Source organism: Hippopotamus amphibius, chromosome 5 (genome assembly GCF_030028045.1).
Source record: "Hippopotamus amphibius kiboko isolate mHipAmp2 chromosome 5, mHipAmp2.hap2, whole genome shotgun sequence".
Lineage (NCBI taxonomy): Eukaryota > Metazoa > Chordata > Mammalia > Artiodactyla > Hippopotamidae > Hippopotamus > Hippopotamus amphibius.
The window spans coordinates 64546550-64572716 of record NC_080190.1 but is presented as its reverse complement, the minus strand read 5'-3'; the positions used below and the strand labels follow the sequence as shown (position 1 = coordinate 64572716).

The 26167-nt window shown below is 54.9% G+C and overlaps 2 protein-coding genes across 2 annotated transcripts in view; one reads left to right on the top strand and one right to left on the bottom strand.

The window, feature by feature from the left end:
- LOC130853933 (cadherin-23-like) overlaps positions 1–26167 on the top strand; it is a 429317-nt gene that overhangs the window by 390794 nt on the left and 12356 nt on the right. The window lies entirely within an intron of this gene.
- On the bottom strand, positions 244–24334 carry VSIR (V-set immunoregulatory receptor). The gene is made up of 7 exons (XM_057736411.1): positions 24121–24334; positions 13045–13470; positions 12257–12313; positions 6426–6533; positions 3208–3235; positions 1722–1918; positions 244–1536 (listed from the first exon to the last, which is right to left on the bottom strand). Exons 1-7 carry the CDS (start codon positions 24200–24202, stop codon positions 1499–1501), a joined length of 936 nt encoding a protein of 311 aa, XP_057592394.1. The 5' UTR covers positions 24203–24334; the 3' UTR covers positions 244–1498.

The following is a 26167-nucleotide window of genomic DNA, read 5'->3' as shown; positions in this document are numbered from 1 at the left end:
ACCCCCACCAGGCCAGGCGGGCTTCTCCCTGCCTGCTGGGCCCTTATCCTGGCCTGAAACCCTGGCTCTCAGCACCCAGGCCCGGCTCAGCAGAGCCAGCGTAGGCTGCCGGGACGTGAACGCCCAGCTGAAAGGACACCCTCCACCGTGCAGTGCCCGGGGATCCTGTCCAGGCTAAACTTCCCCTCCCCCTCTTAGGCCCCACCACCCGTTTTCACCCCACAGTGTACAGAGACCCCTCCCCACACTTTAAAACTCTTTAATTGGAATTCCACAAAGGAGTCCGCTCACATATGTGTATAAAAACAAACGGGGCTCACGCCCTGAAGCAGGAGACGGCAGCAGAGGGTCCAGAGCAGAGCAGGCACGAGACTTTCTGTGGACACGCCCGCTCCTCCCACCTGACAGGGTCACGCTGCGGGGAAGGCTCCGCACAGGTGGACTGGAACAGAGGACCAGAGACTGGGGCTGGGCTGGGGTGGCAGGAGGGCCCCCTGGGCCTCAGACACCTCGGAAGCAGAGTAGGGATTTAAACCCAGCTCTTACAATCCGCCCACAGGTTTTGCACTGTTGCCCAATTCGTTTTTAATAGCACCCCCTCTTCACACTCAAAAGTGTCACGGTTTGGGCAATACATTATGTGGTCACCCTCTCTCTTGACCACAGGGAGCAGGGGGTGGAGTCCTCTGCTCTTACCTTCCCAGCAGGTCCCCCTCCCTGGCTCTCCCCCCAGGTCCCCTCTGTAGCAGGCAGTGCAGTCTCTGGCCTGGCTCCCATTGCCCGAGATGCCAGTTGGCTCCCAGGGGCCGCCGCCCCCCAGTGTATGCTTCCTGTTTTGGGGCTTCTGGCCAGTGAATCATGGGGACCAGAGTGCAGGCAGTGGGAGCCCCAGATTTGCTTAACCTGTTGACAGCTCCTCAAAGAGTTTGCTGGTAGGAGGCAGCTGGCGAAGGCTCCCATGGCCGCGGGTCAGGCAGGCCCAGCCCCAGAGCCTCATGATTACAAAGAGTGCGTGTGACAGATGAGCAGTCTCAGGTGAAGTGGGGGAGCTGGGTCCACCGCAGTGGGAAGGAGTCTCTCCACATCTCGTCCTGCGTCTCATGCCTGGAGGGTGGCACTTGGAGGTCTGCCCAGTGCCGTCAGGTCCCAAGGCTCATGTCCCAGAGAGAGAGGCTGCCACAGAGCTGGCAGTTCTGGGGCTTCTAGGATGTAGGTCATTTGGCATCAGTAGCTGGTGAATGTCAGGTCTCTGGGGTGGGATCCCAGCACCCCACCATCCTTGAGACAGGGGCTGAGTGATCCAACACCTTCTCCTTTCTGCCATGTAGCATCCAGAGAGGCTGAGGGTCTGGCCATCAGGGGTATTTCAAAGAGCCTGAGCTTAGAGCAGGAAGAAGGAAACCAGGGCCAAGGCCAAGGGACCACTCAGAGGGCCAGCCCTGGCTCAAATGCGCCTGCCCCAGGCCCAGCCAGAACTGCACACTGGCCCCCAGCTGGTCTAGACAGCCTCAGAGTTTGGGGAGTCAGGGACAGGGTCTACAAAAGAAAGGAAAAGCAGCGTGAGGGGGGCGGGGTTCCTCTGTCCTTCATCCCCGCAGCCTCACACCCTGAGGCTGTGAGGACTCCCCAGGGAGAGTGGGGAGTGAGGCTGATGCCCTGCAGGCCATGGAGAGGGCATGACCTTGCAGGCCGTCGTGCTGTGAGGGAAGAGAAGCACTCACCTAGGGAGGGGAAGAAGACATCTCCCGGGCCTGGTGGAGACAGGGGAGTGTTGGGCTCAGAGAGCAGGTGCCGCCCAGACTCAGAAGGCTGCCTCTGGGCCACATAGGTCAGGGGTTGCCTGGACTTGGCCTCCTGCATCCCATGGGAAGGTGGAGAGGTCTCAAAGCCTGGATTTTCAATTCCTTGAGTGTTGTTGCTAGAGAATCAGAATTGCAGGTCATCCATGCTGCCTGGGGCTGCGCCTCTGCCCTCCCGCCTGCCCCGCTTCTCTGCTCCCTGCCCCTCGCCTGCCTTCCCACCCAGGCCTCTGCAGCCTCTGCTAGCAGGAAGGGAGGATCCAGGGCCAGAGAGAAAAGGCCATGGGCTGCAGTCCCCACCTGCCCTGAGCTGAGAGCATCTGACCCCAGCTCCACCCGGTGGTCTGACCATCTGCCGCAGGCCCAGGAAGGAGCCCAGGGTCAGAGGTGCCTCAGAAATTTGGGGACGGATCTCTCTTTGGTCCATAGAATTAAGGGCATTAGGACTGAATGTCCCCACAGCTTGTCTTGAGCTGAAGGGAGGCATTCTTCCTGCTGGAGAGTGGGACAACCTCTGAGGACCCCTCCAACTCTGAGATTCTAGCAGGCTTCCTGTGACTTGTCTTGAATATCATCCCTTTCAAACATCAGGGAGGAGTTCTGAATTTGGTGTTGCATGTACCGGGGCCAAGTTCCTGAGTGTGGTTCATTCCCAAGCATGCCCTCCATGCCAGGCTCCATGCCAGCTTCCTGCCCAGAGTGCGCCAACACACACTCCCCGTCCACTCCATCCCCAACCTGCCGCCCCCATCTGAGTCCGGTCAGCCTCTGCCCTTGTGGCCTGACAGCTTTCTCCTTGGGGTGCCCTGCAGGAAGGGGCCACAACTCCAGATGTGCTGGCCTCCTTTGCATGTTTCAGTGTCTGCCTGGGCTCAGCCACTTCCTCCCCTCCCCCACCCCCAGCCTGGCTGACCACTGAGTCCTGAAAGTGGCTGTATTGCTCATCCAAGCAGTGTTGGAACTCAGCCTGCTGGGCGAGGGGTGGCAGGGAAAACAGCCAATCAACACAGATGTGTAGGCTTCAGTGGCAGATGGCAAATGCTCTTCTAACCAGCTGTGCCAGGCAGCTAAACAGGGGCCCTACTGCACAGAAATATCTCCTTCCTGACAGCTGGCCCAGAGCACAGGGAGGACCAGAGAGGCCATGCCTGTGTTCTCGGCCCTGTCATGGTATAAGCAGTGACCAGAGAGGAGAGGGGAGAAGATCCTGGTGAAGTCGGGAGAATCAGTTTGTCCTGGCTAAAAGTTCCCCTCCCCCTTAACTGCTGCATAAGGAGTTTGGGTGTAGATGCTGTGCTATGGAGACAACGGCCCAAGGAGAGGCAAGGAGAGAGAGAGCCTGCTAAACTTTGAATCGGGCTGCCACAGCTGCAGGAAGTGTTCTCAGGAAGGTCTCCATGGGCCTTACCTGTCCATCCGCACCAGCTCCTGGGCACCTAGGGACAGACAGACAGAGAAGCTGGTCACAAAGGGAAGGCTTCCCCAGACAGCATCCCCGCCCTCGCTGGCAGATGCCCCTCGGGCAACGGGAGCAAGCCTGGACCACGCTAAGCCCTGGGTCCCACTTCTGTCCACTCGGGAAGCCCGTATGGCAGTGCTCTGCGTTTCTACCCAGCAAGTGAGGCCTCAGGGAGCGGCCTGTTTTGACCAGTGATAAATGAAATTTGGGTTGCATTTTACAAGCGTATGGGACAACATTTGTTGCCAGGAAACCAAAGACAGCCAATGATTTGTCCCATGTCTTAACCTGGTGATGTTAGACGTTCAGGATCAACCAAAGGCCTGGCTCCTGAATTTGCTGTTTCCTGTTTGCACATTTGTCACGTTCTGGTCATCGGCCATGATTTACTGGGCAGGAGTGTTGCAAGGTCCGTTCCTAATTAGAGTTCCTGTGCTCTCTGTCCCATTCCCTGCATTGCCTAATAAGGTGGCTTTCAAGGCAACATCTCTTAGAGGAAACGTAGGGGGCCTGAGACCCCATCACTTCTCAGCCATGCTACTGCTTTCTACTCCGCAGCCAAGCTGCTGCCACCCTGCCCCACTGTGGGGGTTCCCCACCCCCCAAACTGGCCACCAACCAGATGCAGTGACCCCAACTTCCCTCTTTCTTGCAGTTCCCCGCGTACTCCCACAGATCCTTCTCGTTTTTAAGAGCTTTGCTGCTGATTATGATGGGGAAACCAGTGGTGGGGAGGGGCACAACAACAGAACACCCACGGGAAGTTGCACACAAGTTCCTGAAATCTCCGAGGTATCTGAATCATGGCTTCTTGTTTACTGGGTGACTCTGCACGGGGCTTCGTGCAGGTCACTGCGTTCTCTTACCTCGGCCTCTTCTCCGCCCTGGGGAAACCGAGTGCCTGTCTGATACTAGAGAGCTTGCCACACCCACTGGCCTCTGCAGCACACTGCCTTCCTCAGTGCTCCCAACCCTTTCTCTTTCTTTTTTCCTGAGTGTGGCTTATTCCCAAGCACGCCCTCCATGCCAGGCTCCGTGCCAGCATCCTGCCCAAAGCGCACCAGGCACACTCCTGTCCACTTCGTCTCCGACCTGCCACCCCACTCCAGGCCACTCAGCCTCTGCCCTCTGGCCGCACTCCTGGCGTGTCCCAGGTGACTTCTGTTGCCGTAATTCCAACAACTGCTTCTCTAGAGTCTAGATCAAGCAAAATGACCCGAATCTCCATTCCCTCCATACCTGGTTTCTCTGGCATCCCTTGTGTCTGTCTCTAAGGCTTCAACTATACAAGTCATTTCGTTTTTCTTTTGGAGGGGACAGAGGATTGGCCTCAAAAATACTTTTATTAGGAGATAAATGAATGATACCCTCTGATTATTGCATATATTATATCTGGGGATAAGGTGCTGTGGAGTGGCTACCCATCACAGAAATGGGGTTCGTTTAGAGTTTCAGAAGACATGTTCAACATTGGTCGTGGCACAGCCCTAGCCGGCCCACCGCACCCCCTTGAGCCTTCTTTCAGTGCAGTTCTTCAGCACCCAGCTCATCTGTCCCTTCCTCCGGGAAGCCCTCAGTCTGCAGGTGTCCCAGTGCATGGAGTAGGAGATACTGGGGGATGACCCCAGGCGCCCCGTGTCCTCAGGACACCCCCACAGTGTTTTGGCCTGGGGAATATCCCCTCTCTGGTTTTCCTTCCTCCAGCCTGGGACGTGGGCAGAGTCTTGGCCCAACCCCTGAGCGCCCTGTGAGGCACCAGAACAAGATCAGCAGTGCCCCTCCCCAGCCCCGTGCCGTCCTCTGCCGGGAATGTGTTTCCCAGTTTCTGTTCCCTGATGGAGGCCGCCTTGTGGTCTGGAGTAAGGGGGGCAGAAAGCACCTCTTTCGCTGGGATCTGTGCCCCGCTGAGCCTGGCCCCCTCCTCGTCCCATTCCCACCTCCATGGACGTGCTCCCCAGATGACCAGGAGCTAAGGGCAGCTCTGCAGTGATGTCTCTCCCTGGTTGATCCCCTGGCTTCCTCTTTCTGCTCCAACCCCTTTACCCTCCCCCACCCCAGCCCCAACCTGGGGTGTATCTATTTGTGTAGATAGACTGTGGTGGATTCTGTGAGAGGAATAAGGGCGTCCTGAGAGGCAGGGAGAGGTGGCCACAGCCCCTGAGTGTCCCTGAGGGACAGGGACAGAGGGGTGTCAAGGTGTTACAGTCCAGCCAAAGGCAATCAGATGTGAGCCAAAGCCTCCCTGCAGAGGACAGAGGGGAAGAGCTGGGGGAGGTGGAGCAAGGGCCCCCACCCTCCTGCTCTTGGAGGACTGAGACTGGCTGAGGCTCATGGGTGGAGTCAAAGGAAGGGCAAGGGCACTGACTCCCGAAGAGACGGGTGAAAAGGTACTTGTGGTCACAACTTGAAACTTGGCTCCACCAAGTACTCGCTGTGTGGTTCCTTAAGGGAGTTACCTAACTGCTCTGTGCCTCGGTGTGCTCAGCTGTAAAATGGAGCCAACAGTAGGAACAGACGTAGAGGAGTTATGAGGAATACGTGAGAGAATGCATACAGCAAGCCTGGCGTGGCACCTGGCACAGCGATCCTGCCAGCTAGGGGTCGTGGGCTCTGTCGCTCACACCAATGAGCGTTTTTATTCTGCCGTGGGACTGTATTCCCTGAAAAGCGTGAGTTGAAAAGCTCTGAGTTTGAGTCTTAGCTCTGCCTCTTACTAAGTTACATAACATTTGGTGAGTTATTTAACCCTGCTGTTCTTAGGTTTCTAACCTATAAAAGGAAAGAGTTGAATCAAGTTTTCTGTAAGATCCCTCTCAGTTCTGATAACCCAAAGGTCATTTTGTCCCAACGATTGCTCCCAAGGCAAACCTACCCATACAATTAAAGCAGGTCCCCAAATGATCTCCGGGTGGTAGCACTTTTATAAACCAATGTCAGCTATTCCATATGATTATTCATTCATTCAACAGATATTTATTGAGTGCCAAGCCAGCACTGCCAGGGGCTCATGGGCCCCTCTTCTCTCCATTGAGCCCAGCTCCTTTCACAGACTGTGGCAGCGCCTGTCTCTTGAAGCGCGGAATTGCGCCTGCCTTTGTCTCTGCTAATCCCGGGCTAGGACGAGTCGCTCACGGCCCTGCCTGGCCTAGGCAGGCGGGGATACTCACGGCGGTTGGAGGCCACCTGCCTCTGCTTGTAGACCAGGAGCAGGATGAGGGGCAGACAGAGGATGCCCACGATGCAGGCGCTCGTCGCCAGGGCGGCAGCGGTGATGCCTGAAAGGACAGAGAGGCAGCCACACTGAGGCCGCATTTCCACTGCTCCTCCTGAGGGGAAACGCAAGCCCAGAGAGGGAAGGCCTGGCAACAGCGGGACCCACAGCCAGACCCTCAGGGACCTGCAGAGGCACAGAAGGTCTGGGGACCCCAAGGAGGCCAGAGTACCCAGAAATCAGGCCAGGCGCTTACACTTGAGGCAGCTCAAGGCGGGGAAGAGAACGGTCCTCATCCCAGCCTAGTGCGAACAGCTCAACCGACCTGGGCCACAGGTCGTTCCCCGAAAAGGGAGAGCAGGCCCTTCACAGACCCCATGCCGCACAGTTCAAGGTCAAAAGGAGCCCGAGAGATGAAAAACTTGTGGAAATAAATAGTGAGATAGTGGTAATAATTGCACAAACTGAGAGTATAATTAATGTCACTGAATCATACACTTAAAAATGGTCAAAATGGCAAATTTTATGTTGCATATGTTTTATCATAACAGAAAATAAATGAATAAAAAGCCCTATTTATCCCCTGAGGGACTCCTTGGCTCCAGGACGGGGCCTCTAAAAGTGATCTCACATGTACCTAGGGAAATGTGAATCCCTGTCCAACATTTAAATTTTTTTTTTCAAACTTTCTAAATTACACACACACAAATTGACAAGTTTAAAAAAAAAGATTCAAAAGTTTCTTCCTCCCCCTCTACCTGGTCTCCCTCCAAAGACATAATCACTGTCAGCAGTTTCTTTTGTGGGTGTATAGTCGAGATATGTTCCCCACAGGTACAGCATGTGTGGGATCACGTGACAACTGCTTTTCCCACGTAGCGCAGCTCGGACACCTCTCTGTGCTGGCACAGAGATCTGCCTCACTCTGCCTAGGGCTTTATCACATGGCTTACCCAAAATTTATTGAAACGGTCCCCTACTGGTGGGTATGTAGGTTGCTTCCATTTTTCAACATAACTAATAACACGGCAGTGAACTCCTTGTGTAGCATCTTTGCTCACTTGGGCAAGTACATCCGTCCGTAAAACTTTAGTAGTGAAAGTGCTGAGCCAAAGAGTATGCATATTTTCTTTTAGGCTATTGCTACATTGGGCTCCAAAAAAAAGTTGTACTGCTTCACGATCCCATCAACAGCATGGGAGGTTTGATTTATTTCAGCTCATCTGCTGACTCTAGGAGTTTGGCTGGGAACAGAGATGCCCTCAGAACCACAACCAGTGTAAATGCATTTCCTTCCCAATTTTAGCCCTTCCCTCTGACAAAAAAAGGATGGGCTGGGATACCTTGTCACAGCGTCAGCTTGGCCCCAGGGAGCTTTGGGAAGGCAAATGGGCTCCGCGTTGCCTTTGCACTGCTTATTTGGGAATAGAGGCTGTTTTTGTCTCATTGCATTGCTGAACAACCTGATGGTGTAAACAAGCTTTCAGGGGGTTTGTTCAGACCTCGGAAGAGAACAAGCTGTTTTCAGGCACTTTAGAAGTACCCGCTGGTACAGGAACAGTTGCTGTGGTGTTACAAAGCAAGTTCAACTCCACATTAAAGCAGGTTCCCCGCAGGTCTTAGCGAGGCTGCACTTTGACATGGAGTACTGAAAGTAAAATATTCTATAATTCAGACATTTGAGTATCTCTAAACCCCATCACAGGACCTTATTGTGGGCACTGAGAAACCGGCTGCAAAGCCCTTTTTTCTGGTCATCAACGCAGGTCTCCTCTGGACTGGTACTAACCAGCATCTGGTGTAGTCCATGACCACTGAGTCCAGCTCCCTGTCAGCCATGGGCGGCTCGGCCCATGACGCTCTACCTGACTCCTATCCCCAAGCAAAGACTCCCTCTCTCCGACCCCTCTAGGCGATCAGGACTTGGTTTCCTTACAGCCTGGGCTGGGAGTTGAGGCTAGGGCCAGGGGGCAGGGTGTGGAGAGAGTTCTGTGGGCCACCTGCCCCCCGAGACCATGGGCGCCTCTGCAGAGCACAGCCTCGCCACAGCTCCCCGCCCCTCCCCCAGTGTGTGGCCGGTCCCTGGGGCGCGGGGGTGGGGGTGGGGGGCTCCTGCTCTGTAGCCATCCAGAGCCAGGCTTACGCTGAGAAAGTGACCAGGTGTTGGCAGAGGCAGCTGCCTCGCCAGCACCACAGTGAGGTGGGATGGGAGGGGCCCAGCCTGCTCCCCAGGTCTCTGTCTAGGGCCCGCCAGGCCCCCGAGGGTGTTTATAGAGGAGGGAGTTCCGTAGAGCTGCCTGGTTCCAGGAGGGGCTGGATGAAAGCAAACCATACACCCTGCTATGTTGGGGGGGGGGGGGGAGTTGCTTCTCAGAGAGATGGGCTGCTCAGCCCCCTTCCCCACGTTCAGTGAAACACCACAGCCCCTCAGCAACTCGGGGTTCCTAGGCTCCTTGGGTACCACCTTCCACAGTCCCACTCCTTTCTTATCACCTCCCCTGCTGCCTCAGGCTGATAAGGGCATTCCGAGGATTTCATAGACCAACTACCCTCCTATTCCCCAGAGATAACATTAGGAGACTGAGGCTGCAGTTAGAGAAGGAAAACTCACAGAGCTTCTTGGCCGGAAGCATCATTAACGGATCAGGTGCCAAGGCTGGCTGTGGGGCACCTGTCTTTCAGCTGAGACTGGGGTCTTTCCAAAGTCAAGTGGCAGTGGAGGGCAGCACCCAGCAGTCAGCCCCGGTGCCTAATAAGCACATGGGTCACCAGGCAACTATTTCAGACTGTTAGAAAACAGGACATGTGTCCACTGTCTGCTGCCATCTGCTTGCCATCCTGCCTTGGCACAGGAGAGCAGATGAGATGACTTGGGAAGCCAGGCCTAGAATTCCGCATCAAAAGTAATAGTAGCCAGCACACACACAGCACTTACTCTGTGCCAGGCGTGGGGTTTTTAACACTTTCTTTACACAGAGTACCTCATGTTCGCCTCATAGCAACCTGGAAAGTGTGATTATAACCATCATCTCCATTTTACAGATGAGAAAACTTAAGGCACAGGGAGGTTAAGCAACTTGGCTGATTTCAGGATCTGTGCTCTGAGCCACTTCCATACACTGCCTTTCACTAGAATGGACTCAGGTTGCAAATATAGCCAACGCAGTACTTAATTTTTTTTTAATTAGTTGCCAACATTTTAAAATTGAGAGAGTTCATGTGAAATCTGGACTTCTGACTTTGCTTGAAAATTTAGTGGCTCTGGCAACCCTGGGCCCCCCTCCTGGCATGTGGCGGTTGGAACTGCACGTACAGACTGGCAACTGGGTGCCCACCGCAGTCACTATACCTCCCTGCTGTCTCACCCACCAGCTCCCTGGCCCTGTGGGCATTTAGTTTTCGAGCCCTGACTTAGCACCTTAGATAACACAGGGTGCCTCCCTGTTAGTTGGAAAGGGACACACTTGCTCCCATTGCTCAGTGGACACATGGTACCCAGAGAACGGCAGCACTATCCAAAGCCCCCACCCAAAAGTACAGCTGGGTTTCTTTTCATCTGAGAACACTTTCCCCTTAGTGCCAAGACTCCACCACAGCTGTAGTTTGCAGACCTCCAAAACCAAGAGTCTGGAAGGGGATTGAAAGGGGACTCCAGAGGTCATTGACTCTATCCCACTGCCCTTGACAGCTGAGCCAGAAGCAAACATGTCCCTTTGGCTCTTAAAAAGCCAATTCTCTGTAGACAGTAGTTCAGGGAAGCAGGGACCAGAGTGAAGCTGCACATCCCATGGATTAGAGAGGAAGGAAAATGTCAAAACCTGAGAGCAGAGGTGCCCAGCAAAGGAAGCCTGACCATTAACAGTCAAGTTCAAGGTTCTGCCTCACCCTTGGGCTCTTATCAGCCCAAGTGACTGATATTTCCCAGGTGACATCTGTTCCCTTAATTCCAGCAGCTGCTTCTCTAGAGTCTAGATCAAGAAAAATGACCTGAATCTCCACTCCCTCTTCATTTTGCACCTGGTTTCTCTAGCACCGTCCCCTCCGGCATCTCTTGTCTCTGTCTCCAAGACTTAACTCATGCAGCTAATTTTCAGAAAATGAGTGTTGACAGAGGGGAGGGCCTCGGTGCTCAGGCAGGGTTTGCACACTGAGAATCAGGCACTCTGGCTTCTCCTCTTGGCTCTGGCAGACTGGGAACAAGTCCCTTCACCCATTTGAACCTCACTTTCTCCATCTATGAAATGGGGGCAGTGGCAGAGGTGTTTCTGCAGGAGCCCCTGGAAGCAGAAGTGGGACTGGGGGGTTGCTCAGAGTGGATGGGGAAGTGAACACTCATGGGCCCTGCCGCGTGAGGCTCACCCTGTTCTGTGCATACCCCTCGTGTGCACACGCAGTCGGGAGGCTGCTGCATGGGAAGGAAGGGGCTGCTTGGGGGGGGGGCCGCTCTCCACCCTCCCCAGGGAGCCGCGAGTGGAGGAAGTGAGGAAGGCAGCAGCTTGGTGCCGAGGCCACACATGAGCTCTGTGGTGTGCAGGCAGAGGGGCTTGTTCTTAGTTCCATGTGGGTCTGGCTCAGACCAAACTGTGTGTTCTAATTTTGTTCCTGGCTTCCTGGCTAGTCCGTTTGTTGCTTCAAAAAAAAAAAAAGTAGTGCTTTGAATAGAAAGTCACCATGGCCTTTGAGCGTGGGCCTGGCTGGGGCAGTAGCTGAGCTGTTCCCATTCCTAGCTTCGGTTTTGGTGTATGTCCTCCTGGAGGGCAGGGAGGAGGCCTGCACTTTTGTGTCTCTAGGGCCTAGGCAGGGGCTGGTCCACGCTGGGTGCCCGACAAATACGAACAGAGAGAAGGCTGAGGAAGCCAAGACCGCCACCTCTCAGAAGAGGTGGTGCCCCTGAGACATCTCCCCTTTGCCCGCTGTCTCCAAGCTGCTGGACATTCTTGCCTGGCCTCCTAGTGCCCAGATACCCCTCGCAGCTGTGCCCCCATCTCCCATAGGGCACCTCTGGGCAAACACCAGGGGGCGGACTGACACCCACTGAGCTGCACTGTGTCCGGTCTCCTACCCCAACGCGGGAAGAAGGTGTTGTGAGCACAGTCCCAGTTGCAAGTCCCTCGTCAGCTGTGTGAATTGAAACGAGTTACGTCATCTCTCTGGGCCTCCGTTTCCATGTATTATAAAGTGACGTTGGTGACGCCTACGTCACAGGGTTCTTATAAGAAGCCACTGAGATACCAGTACTTGGAAGGACTTAGCACAGTGCCTGGCACACAGTAGGAGCTCCAGAAAAGGCAGTTCCGTTCCCCTTCCTGAGCCTCTCCCTCCTCCCTCCCCCTTACACACAGAACAAAGAGATTTCAAGTAGTTGAGTCCAACCCAGGAGGACCCCACCACCACCACAGCCCTCCAACCTTCCCATGTGGCAGACGGCTGGTGGGCAGGAGCAGTGCCCGCTGAAAACAAGCTCGGCAGCCTGGGGCACCCTGTACCTGTCGTGAGGGCACTTGGCCAAAGGTCCCTGCCAGGGCACAGCCCCACTCAAGAGAGTCAGGAGCTGGGACTCCAGGAGCCAGCCTCCTCAGGCTTTGGGCCCTCGTGGGCTTCTGGGGGCTGCAGCCCAATGGCTCAGGTGAAGGAGGAAGCGAAAGGGAGGGGCAGCAGCAAAGGAGGAGGAGATGGGGGTTCCATGGGCTTGGGGTGATGAGGTCAGAGTTCAGAGTGAGGTCTGGGTCCAGGATGGGGACAGAGGAGAACAGAGAACCCAGAAGAGCCAAGAGGGTGTTTCCTTACTTTCACTCTCCTTGGAGGAGGGTGGGTATGCGATGCACGTGGATGGTGCTTCTTCACCTGTGGGAACAGAGAGAAGGGTCAGACCCAGGAGGCCAGGAAGTCTTGTCCAGGCCAGCGTGCCCCGCTCCTGTGACAGCTACTCATGCTAGTATCCCCTTGGCAATGTTGACCCAGCTGCATGCGTGCACGCGTGCGCACACCCACACACACACACAGAGGCATATTTTCACTGCACAGCCACGCGTGCCCTGCCAATTGTCATGATACCCTCAGGGGCATGTGGATACCTGCCCCACCCGTACCTCTATCTAGTCTACCACCCCTTGCCTTCTCACTGACACACCACACACACACACACACACACTCTCTCTCTCTCTCTCTCCCCCCCTCCCCCCCACCCCCAACTCACACCCTGGGTCACATATGATGGCCGTGGAATTGTCGTGAGTAGTCACACTCCCAGCCCAAGTTCGTATATCATATACCCTCCCATATAGTCTCATTAAAAAGTTCCACCATCATAAACAGAGCCACACACGCCCTTCCTCTCCATCACACCCAGCTACCCAGAGAGACGTGCACACAGCTCCGCACAGCGTACCACCCCTGTAGTGCCAGCACCACCCATACACACACCCGCCAGCATCACACCATCAGAGGCAAAGCACCACTCCCACAGTCACACTGTCGTCCTCTCTGCTCACGCTCCCAGACAAGCACAGGCACCATCCCCACAGGGACACCTCCCACCACTCCCGTCCTGGCTGTCCCGCAGAGGAAGCCCTTACCTCTCTGCACCCGCAGCTCCATGGCTCCGTAGAGCCGCTGCTCCGAGTGGTGGTGCCTGATCTCCACCACCAGGCAGCAGTAGAGGCCTCCGTCCTGCAGGGTCAGGTTGTGCATGGTGATGGTGAAGTTGCCATGGTGGTCGGAGGCCGACTCCAGCCCATGGCGCTGGGCCAGATCCTGGCTGGCGTTGGCCTGGTGGCTACTGTGGTGCAGGTGAAGGTCCTGGAATGTGAGGTTGCGTATGGGCCGGCGCTCGGAGCAGGCCTGCACCTCACCCCGCGAGCTGCGGTACCAGGTCTTGTAGAAGGTCACATCGTGCCCTTTGGCCAGGGGGCCCAAGAGTCTGCAGGTGAGAGTGACGTTCTGCCCCTCGGGACACACGTACAGGGAATACGGCGTGGCGACCTTGAATGCTGCCACCAGACCTGCTCAGAGAGATGAGAGCCCGTCACCCGCCTGAGCCAGCGCCACTCCCAGTGCCACCAGAGTCGGAAAGAACCTTGGCCTGGGGCTTCAAAGATGCAGGTTCCCCAGCCACAAGCTCTGGGCAAGTCAGCTGACCTTCGGAAGCCTCAGCTTCTTCTTTAGCTCCTGAACCCAGCTACGTCCCCGGCTGCGTGGGAGGAGCCACAGGAGCTTTGCCAGGGGAAGTGGGATGAGGCATAGGAGAGACGCCAGGCAGGCAGCAGACTGGGCCCCGCCAGCATGTATCCCTCTCCCAGGTGGCACATGTGCTCCAGCCCCAGCTCCCGTCCCCCTACTGCAGGCACCATGACTTTGCCCGTGCCTGGCCCCTGGCACTTCCAGCTTCCGTGCGCGGCGCTGTCAGTGGGAAGCAGGGTGAGGAGCAGAAGGCTTTTTGGGAACAGCAGCCCTTTGCCCTTGACCACCCCTCTGGGGCCATCGACTCCTGGGCTGTCTACGCCTTCGCACCTCCTCATCAGTGAGCAGTAATGGAGCATCTACCTGCCTGAGGCCTGTGCCAGGTGCTACATCTCACCTGGATGCTGAAGATGAGACCTTCCCTGGGAGCTTATGGCCTAGCTAGGTAGACAAGTCCTGCCTCTTGACAAAGTAGCCCCATAGGCTAAAGGGCAAACCCGTGCCAGCCTTCAAGGAGGAGAGAGGACATGACCTTTCCTGGGGATGGTCAGGAGACTTCTTAAAGGAAGGAGGGGGTCTTTGGGGTTGATGGACAGACAGTATTCCAGCAAGTGGAAGGTGGTGGGGAAGCAGGAAAACCCAAGGTGTCTCAGGGTCAAGGACAGGAAATGCAGAAAAGGTCATCTCATCGAGGCACCTGTCTGCCACTCAGTCTTCTTAGAAATATTTTCTAGTTCATTTTGTTTTCAGTAAGCAAATGAAGCCATGCCCTGGTCCTCTTTACCCTATCCCAGTTTCCCAGCATTTAACCAGGTTGACCCCCAAAAGCACTGACCCTTAAAAACAGAAAATTCTGTCTAGCTGTGAGCCTCAGTTTCCTCATGTGTGCAATGAGGAAAATAGTAGCAACAAGAGGCTTGTGAGAGGACAGAATGAGGAAAAGAGGAGAACACGAGATATGAGCTCTCATGCCCTCTGCAGACATAGGAGGTATCGCTATAGTTATTAGACTTTAGTGATATTTTGATTTTAGTTGTCATCCCAGGAGCTGTTGTGGACAGACAGGGAAGGAGAGTTTGGAAATATGTACAGGATCCAAATGGATATGTCCTTTCTGTTGCTGTGGTCTGAACCCAAGATAACAACACCACTCCTTCCTCCAGATGCCCCTTCCCTGATTTACAGCCCACCCCCTTCTCCCCCAACCCAGCAGAGCTGAAAGTCTGGCCCAATCAGGAGAGAGGCAGCCTGGTATAACTTTGGAATTGGCCCAACCTGCACTGGAGTCCAATAGCTGTGAGTTACATAGACTCTGAGCCTCAGACTCTTCACTATAAAACATAAAAGTGAAACAGCTACCTGCCAGAGCTAAGGCAGAGTTACAGATGAGTTACATGAAATGCTCTGAAAGTTGGTGCTTGATACCTGGGCAAGATAGGTCTCTAACTCATTTTTGCAATTCAAGAGACATTAGGAGTGAAAACAGTGCTGCATGATAGAATGGAGAAACCAGCTTCAGATTCTCTCTTACTAAGGTGTGAATGACTGATAACAGCTGTGGTCCAATCTTGGCATGCCTGCATATTTAAAGTAGAGTGTGAGGAGGGAGTAAAGCCATGGCCCCAAAGAATATGTCTGCAAGTTTTAAGCCCCAGAAGGTAAAAAGGACAGACACACCAGAGCCTCTCACTCACAGTATCCACATGTAAGGAGGAGCCATGTCTGGGAGCCCCAGATTTTTGGAAAGTCATTGGCAAGGTGAGCAGAGATCTTAGAATTTCTTTAGCAAGATGCTGATCTCCCTTTCAGGCAGAAATATAGAAGCCCAGGAAAGGAAAGTGGTTTGCCTGAAGTTCCAGAGGTTATAAACTCAGAACCTAGAGCATGGGGGCTTCAGGTAAAGCAGGATCTAGTTGGAACTAGAAGAAGAAATAGCATGGGCATGTCTAACAACCCAGTAAGGTAGGTGTTATTTTTATTCCTGTTTCACCAGTGAGGAAACTAAGGCACAGAGATGTTAAGTAACTCAGCAAAGTTCACGTAGCAAATAAGTACTAGAGTCAAAATTAAACTCAGGCACTTAGACTCTGTGCTGAAAGAAAAAACTTCAGAAATTGGCAGCCCACAGGCTATACTCAGCCCTCAAACATATTTTATTTGACTCTCAAAATATTTTACTGTTGTTTTTTTTTTTTTTTTTTGAGATTGCCAAAATTTAAAGACCAGGAATTTGGTATGCATATTCTGACTTCTAACTTCTCTTTGAAAATCAGAAAATTAAGACTAAATCAGCTTTCCGGTGAGGCAGTTGTCAACTGCAGCTGCTCAGCATCAACCTTTTTACGCGGGACACTGGTGTTCTAGCTTGCTGCAGTCCCCGCTACTCCCTAATGTTTCCACCCGGCCTGCCTCACTCCCTCACCATAAATGTCCCATGGACATTTGAGTTTCTGATCCATGAGTGTGGCTCCTTGGTGTAACCAGGGAGGGATTCTATCCCCCAAGCCCACTGTCCTACAGATACAACCCTCAGGCTCAAAGAGGAAATGGTCCACTCAAGGTCCCCAGTGGAAGCCTGACTGCCAAATTTTGGCTGTGCCAGTGAATGGAAGTGGAGAGTAGCTACAGCAAGGACCCTCTAAGGAAGATTAAAAACCCACCCAGAGAGTGGACCCTGGATTATCTCTGCCCTGTACTCCCCCTTTCCCCAGCAGGCCACAAGGCAGGTCCCACCAGCATCTCTCCCAACTGGTACCCTGTTTTCCCTTTTCCCATCATTATCTTCAGCCCCAGAACTACCCCCAAGGGTGAGAGTCGAATCTGGATCCAGCAGCATTTGCAGGAGCGCACACACACTTTGGGGGTTATGGGGAGGCCGGCTCAGTAGAGGCCAGGCCCACGGGTCTGGGGTGGGTAGAGGCAGAAGCAAGAAGTAGAGCACAGAGCTGAGCAGGGTGGAGATTGTTGAGTGGATGGAGGTGTAGATGGGGTGGGGCCAAGACGTGGGCAAGATGAGGCTGGCTTGTAGCCGGGGTAGGTGTGCATGAGAACAGGGAGGTGGGGCAGGCTGAGCAAGCAGCAGGGCCTCCAGTGGGGCACCAGCCCAGGACCTCCAGCAGGATGTCAGGCCCAGAGCCCCCCTGGGTCCAAGCAATGGTGTTACTGACTGCAGAATGGCCCAGGCAGCAGTGGGGAGGGGATTTTCAGCTCGAGAAGCAACTTCGTTGAAGACCCACGGAGGGACACAGAACTGGGATTCAGAGACGGAGTTGGGGAGGGGCATTGCTCAATCCCTAACACCCCATACACCCCAAAAGGACCTCTTCCCCTTTTAGAAAAAGGAGAAGCTACGCTGGGCTTTAGGTTTGGGTGTGGGGGGAAGAGTGTTCAACTTGAGCAAAAGGGCCAGACAGGAGTGGGCCGGGCGTCTACAGGGTTTGTCCTGGGGGAGAGAAAACATCTTGTTTGCTGTGTCTGAGACTCCAGGCAGGACAAGGTCCAGGGGCAGCCTGTCCTTAGGAGGACTCTCAAGGGCATGCTTTAGGGAAAACAGCACACATGGCCCATGCCTTCCACGACTGCGCGTGCGCACATGTTATCAGGGGCTATAAATAGCCCAGCTGGAATTATAATTATTTAGTGGGAGGATGTCGCTTATTGTCAGGAGCAGATCCTTTTGGACACCTGGGGCATTGTCAGAGACTGGGGAGGAAGGCCCCTGGCTCCAGGGCGGCCGAGAGCATGTGGGGCAGGAAAAGGCCCCCGGCCCTAGGCTGAGCTGTGCCCATGTGGGAACCACCCATCACTGTGCTGTCCTTGGGGCCCTGCACCCCACCCCAGCCCCCACCCGCTGCTGGGTAAGATGGCAGAAGCACCTGGAGGAAGCATGCCGTGACCTTGGGAAATTCTGGGTCCCGGGATTGAAACTCTGGCCTGGGCAGGCAGACCCCTGGGCCCCACTCCCCACTTAGCCAAGCCCTACTGGGTGCCTCTGGGCAGGTGCCATCTTTCTCTGAGCCTCCCTTTCTTCATCCTGTCTTGAAAGACTCCGCACGTTCCTAGGCCCCTTCCAGCTCTGAAACTCTGTAGCAGGGGAGAAGGGCTGCCTTTCCTAGGGCAGAAGGAGGACGCAAGGATGGGCTACAAAGGTAATCATGGGCATTTATGAGCGCTTCTTCCAAGTAAGGACTTGCTGAGCACTTTATATTCATTTAATTCTCATAACACACCTGATATACTTCTCATTATCCCCATTTTAAGGATGAGGAAATAGAATCAGAGAAGTCAAGTGGTTTGCCCAAGGCCACACAGCACTAGGTGGCTGAACTGAGACCCACACCTTGGACAAGCCAGCACTGCAGACAGGAAGAGCCCTCCACCCCTCCAGTGGGTGGGGCTGACACCTCATCCTCCAGCTAGAGAGTAAACTGACCTCCAGTTGACTTCTCTGCTCTCCACGCAGCCAGCCTTGCTCTGCCTCAGACCCAAACCGAAAACATCATTCTTTCATTCCACAAATATTTACTAAGGTCCTAACATGAGCCAAGCCCAAGGCAGAGAGGTCGTGGGGGTGCAAAGTTCCCTAAGGGACTTCCACTCAGAATTTAGTCCAGCTTTTACCACTTTCTAGCCGTGGGACCCTCAGGCACAGAGGGGTTCAGCCTCTTGTAAAAGCTTCTGTTCCAGTATACAGGAAAGGAGTTCTTATTTGGCTTCATCTCAGGATGCTATTTTTGTGACCTCTTTTCCCCTCAGCAGGCATCTCGTGAAACCCTGTGGGTGTGCATGGGATGGGTGTGTGTGGGTGTAGACATGCCTGTGTATTTTCCCTGACCAGGCATGAGCTTAGCCAGCAGTCGCCAAGGCAACGCCCCAGGCTTTGCAGGTGGGTCCCCGGCTTGATTAGTCAGGCCTAGGAGGCCCCACCCAAAGAGCTGGGCTCTGTCCAGCTGCTAGGGGCTAGAAGGAAACAGTTACTGATGGCCTACTATTGCTGGCCCCGTGCTAGATGCAGAGGCCAGGTCCTCGCCCCAGAGGGGGCCCCAAACAGATGTGGACCTTGTCTCCAGCTCCCTGCCAGACCCTGTCCTCTAGGACAGTCCATGGAGGGTATAAGGAAAGGCTAGGCTCTGTCTTTATCAAAATGGAGAGCACAGAGGGCAACAGAGGCAAGGACCAGTCGGGACTGGTCCTAATCCCAGCACTCACCTCCAGGAAGTACCTCCAGGGCGAGGGGCTGAGGGCCCAAAGAAGGCAGGCCCGCCCGTGGGGCTCCATGGCCAGTGAGGACAAAGGGCATCTCAGATGTGTTTATTGATACCTGCTCCTGCAGGAAGTGTCCATTCACATCAGACCGAGGAGTCTGGGAAAGGGAAGCCAGGCTCTATGGGAGGAAGCGGCACTTCCAGCACGTTGGGAAAGCATGGATGCATCCGGGGCTGGAGGCTGTTGGCCAGCACACCTCCCCAGGGAGGGCCTGGGCGGTTGGCCAGAGCCGCACCAGGGGATGCTTCTCTGGATGACTCCGTCCTCAGCTCTCCCAGGCCCTCCCTGCGGACGGCTGTGTGCAGCCCAGACTACCAGCTCTGGCCAGCTACCCTCAAGATCTTGTGCTGTGAAGACGTCCTAGGGTTCAGATTCACGTCTCTTTGTGCCCTACCCTCAGTGCAGGAGGCTCGATGGTAGTGGTGGTAGCTGGCACTTACGCTGTGCCAGGCATCTTCTGATCACTTTTACATGGATTCATTTACTGAATCCTCTCCCTATAAGGTAGGTACTATTATCATCTCCACTTTACAGATGAGGAAACTGAGGCACAGAGAGGTTAAGTAACTTGTACAGTCTCATGAATAGTAAGTGGTGGTGCCAGGATTTGAACCTAGGTCATCTCACTCCGAAGGTCGGGAGTGTAGAAGTAGCCAGGGATTGACCAGAGGCCCTGCTCCTTCCTGCAGGTGGACAGGTTGACCTGGCCAGTGAGGCTGCAAGCTCCCTTTCCCACTGTCCCCGTGGTTATTGGGACGGCCAGTTGTCCCAGCATGGGGGGAGGACCCAGCTAGAGCCACTAGATTTATCTGGGGAAGGCAGCAGGGGCTGGGAGAATTAGGGCCTGGAGGAAGCCCAGAAAGGCGTGCTGACCCTGTCCCAGCCTCTTAGAGGGATGAGCACCGCCCTCTCTCCCTTCTTCCAGGAGAGCTGAACTGTCCCCTGCCCCCAGCTGCCACTCCTCACAGTGGTGAGTTTCCTTTTGCCGTGGAGAGGAGCTGACAGCATCTATAGCATAGGTAGTTTTACTTTCAGTTTTATGGCATTAAATAACATTGAATCACATAGAGAGCAATTATTCCCTTTTCGATTCTCTCTCAGTCCTGATTACATCAAAGAGAAAGTCCCAGGATGATGCCAGTATGTCTTCAAAACATCTCTTACGTGCTAAGCTCTTCTTTTCTCTTTCCCTTGCAAGGTACAGCAGGCTTGAAGCCTTCCCCAGGCTATAGTTTCCAACTAGAATTTACCTTATTTGGTTTTCCTGTTATGTGCTTTTATGATTTTGTTCTATTTATGGCAAGTGACACTAGCTTTCCATTTTTGGCAGTGATATAAAGTTTCCTTTTAAAATCTATTTACTTAAGTAAAAGAATGTAGCTTTAAAGAAAGTACATATGGTGATAGGCAGACACTATAGAAATCCCCAAGGTGGTGAACGAATGGACTGAAGGTCAGGAAACACCATCATGGAATTACCCTTCAGAAGCGAGTGGTCCACCTTGCCGAGACCCTGTTACCTAGCCGGCCCAGGGCTCAGCTAAAGGGGGAATGTGTGTTTGTGGTCCCACAGTAAGTGAACAGCAGAGGCAGGAGTTGATCCCCGGTCCCCTTGGGAAGTAAGATCCTATGTAGAAAGGTTAAGGGACTAGGCTGGCTTGGTCAGGGGCAGAGAAACTTCATTCCTGAATTACTGATGGGCACAGTGGTGGCCATTGTCTTTCTCTCTGGGGATGGTCAGCAAAAGTAAATCAGCTGAATATTAAGCTCAGTTGCAAGAAAGACCCCAATAAGACAAGTAGACCCTGAGCCCAGCTTGCCTTGAAGTTGTAAAGTCCTCATGTCTGGGAAACTTTAAGAGGAGAATCTACAGGCACATCCATGGACATTTCAGAGTGTAAATGCGTAGAGGTGCTACAGAGGGCTGGGCCCAGCACTTCAGACCTCCAGGATTCTAGACAGTTCTGTCCCAGTGAAACCAGTCAGTGCCTTCCCATGCTCTGGGCACTCTGCTGGACCCTGTAGGAAGCAAGGAGCTGAGATGATAAGCCAATGGCATGTGGCCTCCAAAAGCCAAGAGGCAGAATAATACTACACAGTTAGAGTTCACCAGGTGCCAGTCTCTGTGTTACGTGTGCACCGAATCTTCACCGCAGCCCTCTGAGGGAGGTGCTGTCATCAGCCCTATTGGAGAGATGATAGAAGTTGCTAAGGGATGCTGAGTAACTTGCGCGAAGTCACAGAGTAGTAAATGGCCATCTTGGGATTTGAACAAAGGCTTGATTGACTCCCCAAACCAGATGTTAAGTAGCGGGGTTGTACGGGAAGCCCTGGCATGCTGGGCACACAAATCCAAGTCCCTTCCTTTGCCATTCTCACACAGGGTGGCGTCAGGAAGGCTGGTGCGTGCCAGCGCTCCTGCTAAGGGAATCCGAAGGTCCCTCAGAAGCTGCACCGCTGCTCCCTGGCCCCGCCTCCCCTCGTGAGGCCAGACTGCTCCTTGATGAACACCTGGTTTAAAACCTGAGCCCCAAACTCAGCCTTTGGAGCTTGGTCAATACTGGTTGAGGGGTCACTGCCAGTATACCTGATGGGCACCCAGGACCCCTTCCTTCATCTCTTCTTTCCCTCAGTCTGCTTGGGCCTAAGACCCCATATGTGTGTGCATATAGGGAGGTGGCCTCCCAGCAGTGTACCTCCCACGTGCATCACCCTCTTGTGTAGAGGTCAGGCCCCAGCAGGGAACCTTTGCTCCACTTGGGGGAAAGCGAGAGCAACCAGCCCACCTCAGCAAGGGGCTCTCCAGTATTGCTGGGTACCCCTGACATTGGGTAGAGGCTCCCGCATGCCCATGGGCTGGCCTCAAGGCTGCTTCTCTCCACCTCAGGGGCTCTGGGCAGCAGATTAGGGATTTCCTAAGAGCCAATCATTGCTGCATCAGAGGCTTGCACCATGGGGTTGCTCAACAGGGCCCTGCAACGCTCTTACCATATGGGGGAAGATGGGCTCTCCCCTCCCCAGCCCAGTGTGCCTGCATGGGCTAGCCCCAGAGTTTAGGACTCCTGGGTCAGCCTGTGAAGACATGGTAAAGACAATAACTTCCACAGGTCCTAGGAATGCCAATAGGGGAAGAAGAGGCTGTACCACCCTTGGGGTCTGCTGGGTCCTGGCTCCCTAGGTGCCTCCCTCCACCCATCTTACCCTGATTCAGGCCCAGGAAAGGGATATCTGCAACTGTCCCTGGGCGCCCGAGCACCATGCTCACCACCACCATTCTCCATGGTGCTGGCCAGCCCCACAGCTAGAGGACAGGTCTGCACCAGCCACCTCCCTCTCACCTTCCCAGAGCATCAAGGCTTTGACCTTGAGTGATCCTGTCCAGGGCAACCCAGCACCTCAGCGTGCTGGTGAGAAGTTCTCTCCAACTCAGAGACCCTCCGGACCATGCCGGTAACCAGGCCTCCCCATCTCTTATCCCCCTTGCTGCATAAATACTCATTAGCACACCCATATTACAGTTAGGAATACTGAGTCCCAGAGTAGTTCAAAACTAAGACAATTCTCCTGATTCCTTTCAGCGGAAAACTGCTTCAGACCCTAATCATCTCCCTGAGCTGGGCCCAGGAAGAGATGGAGTACCAAGCTGTTTTAGCAGCCAGGACTTTTGGGGGTGAAGTCTCCTGGCTGTACAGACAATATGGAGCTACGGGCTCTGAGCCTCTCTGCTACTGGCTGCTCTGCAAGCTGGCTCACTATGCCCTGGTTCTCTGGAACTAGGGCTGCTGAACAGGGAGTAGCCCAGCCAGAGGAGGACAGGGTAAGGGTAAGAAAACCGAAAAACCTCTCAGGGTCACTTGGAGAGGAAGGAGCAGGGCAGGTGGCTTGTGGTGGGTGGGATGCTGGCCTTCCTGCCTGCCACCTTCCCCTGCTCCATGTCTGCCATGAGCCACGGCCTTGGTGCTGAGACTGCTCCCCCCGCCCCCTTTGGCTCTTCCTGGGGGGGCATCCAGTTCAGGGCTTAGGCAGCTCTGTCTGTGGGGTGTGGGCTCCCTCCTCCCTACAGGAGGCCCAGGCCAGCCTCCCAGTGCTGAGATAACATGCTGCCTGCAGGCTCCCCAGTTTTCCAGGTTCTCTCGCACTCCTCCTCTTGCTGTTACCCTGTCTTCCCCTCCTCCTCCTCTTCTGACTCGCCCACTGGGTCCCTTACCAAGCTCCCCACTTCCCTCCTGCCTCCCTCTGACTCCCTGCATGACTCACACTTTCCCTGAGCCTTCCCAGAGAAAAAGTTTAAAGTTTAGTTCCATAGGCTGCCTGCCAGCCACCTCTTCCCTCAAGATCCAACTGCTTCAGTCCTAGACAGGCAAGAACCAGGGGCCAGGCTGTGGGTACCAGGACCTTTGCCCTCCCGCTTAAGGAGCCCTGTGTCCTGACCAGGATACCACCTAGAGTTGTGACAGTCTGGACTTTGGAAGAGGAAAGTGACACCTCCCTGTGTATGGCTTCTGTGTTTGAGCTGAGGAAACTGAGGCCAGAAAGAGGCTATAAGTTATCCAAGGACCTAGAAGGGGTTCATTCATAGCCAAACTGGGAAATGTTCCACATTCTTCCCAGTGCGTGCCCTACACCAGTCCCTGACCTGCAGCTTTGCTAGGATGCCGGGAATCCACGAACCCCTCAACTCTCAGCCATCAGACCCTCAGTTTAAAGACCAGATGGGTGCCCATGTCCAGAAGCGGACCAGTGCCCACACTGACCAGTACCCACCAAGGCTGAACCAGGAGTGTCACCAGGGTACAGGACACTGGCTGAGAGTTTTCAGCTCCTGCACCTTGTTAGATCCTGAAGCCCTGAGGCAGGGCAGGGAGATGCCACAGGTGTCAAAAGCCAGTGGCGTCCACTAGAAACACTGGGCTGTCTCCACCGTGTTCATCTGTTCTGCAGAAGGCACTCGTGCCCTGGGCTCTCTGGGCTAGGAAGGGTTGGTCAGGCAGCTGTCAACATACAGAGGTGCCCACCGCCCAGCCAGGGCACTTGGCAGAGAGCTGCTGTCTCCTGCCAAGCAGTCCTAGCAGCCTCCCTGCCTCGGGGCGGGGTCACGGCAGGCTGAAGGGGGCTGCGGCGGCGCCCCCATCTGACCCGTGACCCCCACCCTGCCCGCCGTGCCCTCCCGATGCTCCTCCCCAGCGCCCAGGCTCCGCCGACCTTACCTCGAGAGGCAGTCAGGAAGAAGGCGAGGAGCACTGGCCCCCAGCGCCAGCTGCCAGCCTCCGGGACTGGGGGGACGCCCATGACGCCGTCGGGCAGAGCTGCTTCTGGCGCAGCCGGGCCGGAGCGGAGCCCGGGGGTGCTCAGGGGGCACTCCTGGTTCGCAGCGAGCGGACGGGACGCGGCCGGCGGGGAAACCTCCGGGCAAGTGAGTGTCGAGCCAGTGAGCGCAGCCGGCCGTCCGAGAGCCGCCCGCTCCAGGGGCCCCACAGCGCCCCCGGGCGGCCGTGAGGGGGCGCTGCCTCTCCAAGGGCCCCGCGGGAGGGGCTTCCCGCTGACTCGCACCCGGCTGGCCCTGTCGGTGGGGAGCCAGGCAGTATCCCAGAGGCAGTGCCATTTGATCGCCAGTTGCAAGTTTTTCTCCTCTCCCCCATTACTCTTTGCAGAGGATTAGTACTGCTGTAAAGCCTGAGAAGTACATCTGTGGCTAAGTGAGCATGATACATCATCATCATAGATTCTGTCAGCCCTCACCCACCAGCAGGGGCTTGCACCCGGCATCCTCCAGCCCAGCCCAGGTCCTGGTATGCAGTAGGCACTCCCAGTAGTGGGATGAATGAGTGAATGGATGAATGGATGAAGTCTAACTTTTGTAAAGAGCAGGTGAGTTGGAGCAGGCTTGACTGTAGATTCCAGAGCCCACGACACCCTTGTGCACGTGCACACACACACACAGACAAGGCCCAGGCACAGGAGTCCCCAGCAGCCTTGGCACACTCCTATACTAGGACACACACGTGTGTGTGTGTGTAACATCGGGTAGTGTGTCCCATAGAAAACCATCAATGATCCTCTTGCCCAGGCCCCAGCCTCACCTCTGGCCTTGCAGTCTGTCTTGCTCCCTGTGCCCTAGATGTCATCGGGATGCTCTCACCCACACCCCCACCTCTAGGCCTCTGCTCTTGCACCCTACCCAGCACTGGCACTGCTGGCGATTTCTTTCTCCGCTCCTCCAAGTTCTTCTCATCACTCAGGGCTCAACTCAAGGCCTTTCCCTTCACAGAGTACCCTAAATGTCCCCTGAGGGTCTCCCTCCAGTCTACACCCTCTTTGGCCATCACACTAAGCCTGGGGTTACCAACCAGCTGATCTTCTCCCCGGGCTCATCTGCCCTCCTGAGCTAGACTCTGAGCTTTGGGGAACCAGGGCCTCTCTCTGATGTTTCTGAGTCTCTGGCACAAAACTGGGCCTAGGGGAGATGTTTTATACACTTTTACCTGAATGCATGTATTGATGAATAAGTGATTTCCCAAATAGAAGTGGAGGTGACAGTGGCTAGGACTAGGGATTGGGAGAGAGGGAGGGCACAGCTACTATACCCAGTTTGCCCCAGCCTGGGTGAAGCTTCCAAGGGCTTCGGTGACCCATTAGGGATCTTGAGCTCACAAGCAACACCCAGGCTGAAGGACAGAGTACAGCCAGAGTCCGTGTGGGTCAGGAATCAGGATAGTGAGACAAAAGGGGAGCCAGGAATTCTGGGTGCCCCATGGACCAAGCCAGAGGTTCTCTGAGAGCTCCTGACCCTCACTCCCAGGGCAGGGAAGGCTGCAACAGAAGAAGGGTGGGTGCCGTGCTATTACTAGGTGAACTTGCATAGGCCTAGTCCCCCTGGAGTCCCATACCCCTGCGATGGAAGCCCCAGAGATTTCCAGGACATAACCCAGGTCCTTGGTCATCTTGTGACCCTGCTTTAAGAGACAGCCCAGGGCCCTTCATACTGCCAAATTGTGAATTCTTCCACCCAGGAAAGGTACAAAGCCAATGGAAACCAGGTGGGTACCAGGCCCTCTTCCCACCCTGGCCATCCTCTGGCGGAGGTGAGGTGGGGTCACTGAAGGATGAGACCATGGAGCTCCTGCTCTGCCTCCCCTCATCTCTTCCTGCCCTGGCCGTGCCCAGACCACCCTTGAAACCAGACTCCCTCTGCCCAAGGGCCTAGAAGGTTGGTGTGGAGAGCCTGGGATTGGGGGAGGGGAGCAACTGCTCTGC

Excerpts from the sequence above, each read along its gene's own strand:
- VSIR (XM_057736411.1), bottom strand. The coding sequence starts at position 24,202 with ATGGGCGTCCCCCCAGTCCCGGAGGCTGGCAGCTGGCGCTGGGGGCCA. Across the intron at positions 6,534-12,256 it reads CTCCTCCAAGGAGAGTGAAA|GCATCACCGCTGCCGCCCTG; the intron begins GTAAGGAAACAC and ends CTGTCCTTTCAG. Across the intron at positions 3,236-6,425 it reads GCAGGTGGCCTCCAACCGCC|GTGCCCAGGAGCTGGTGCGG; the intron begins GTGAGTATCCCC and ends GTCTGTCCCTAG.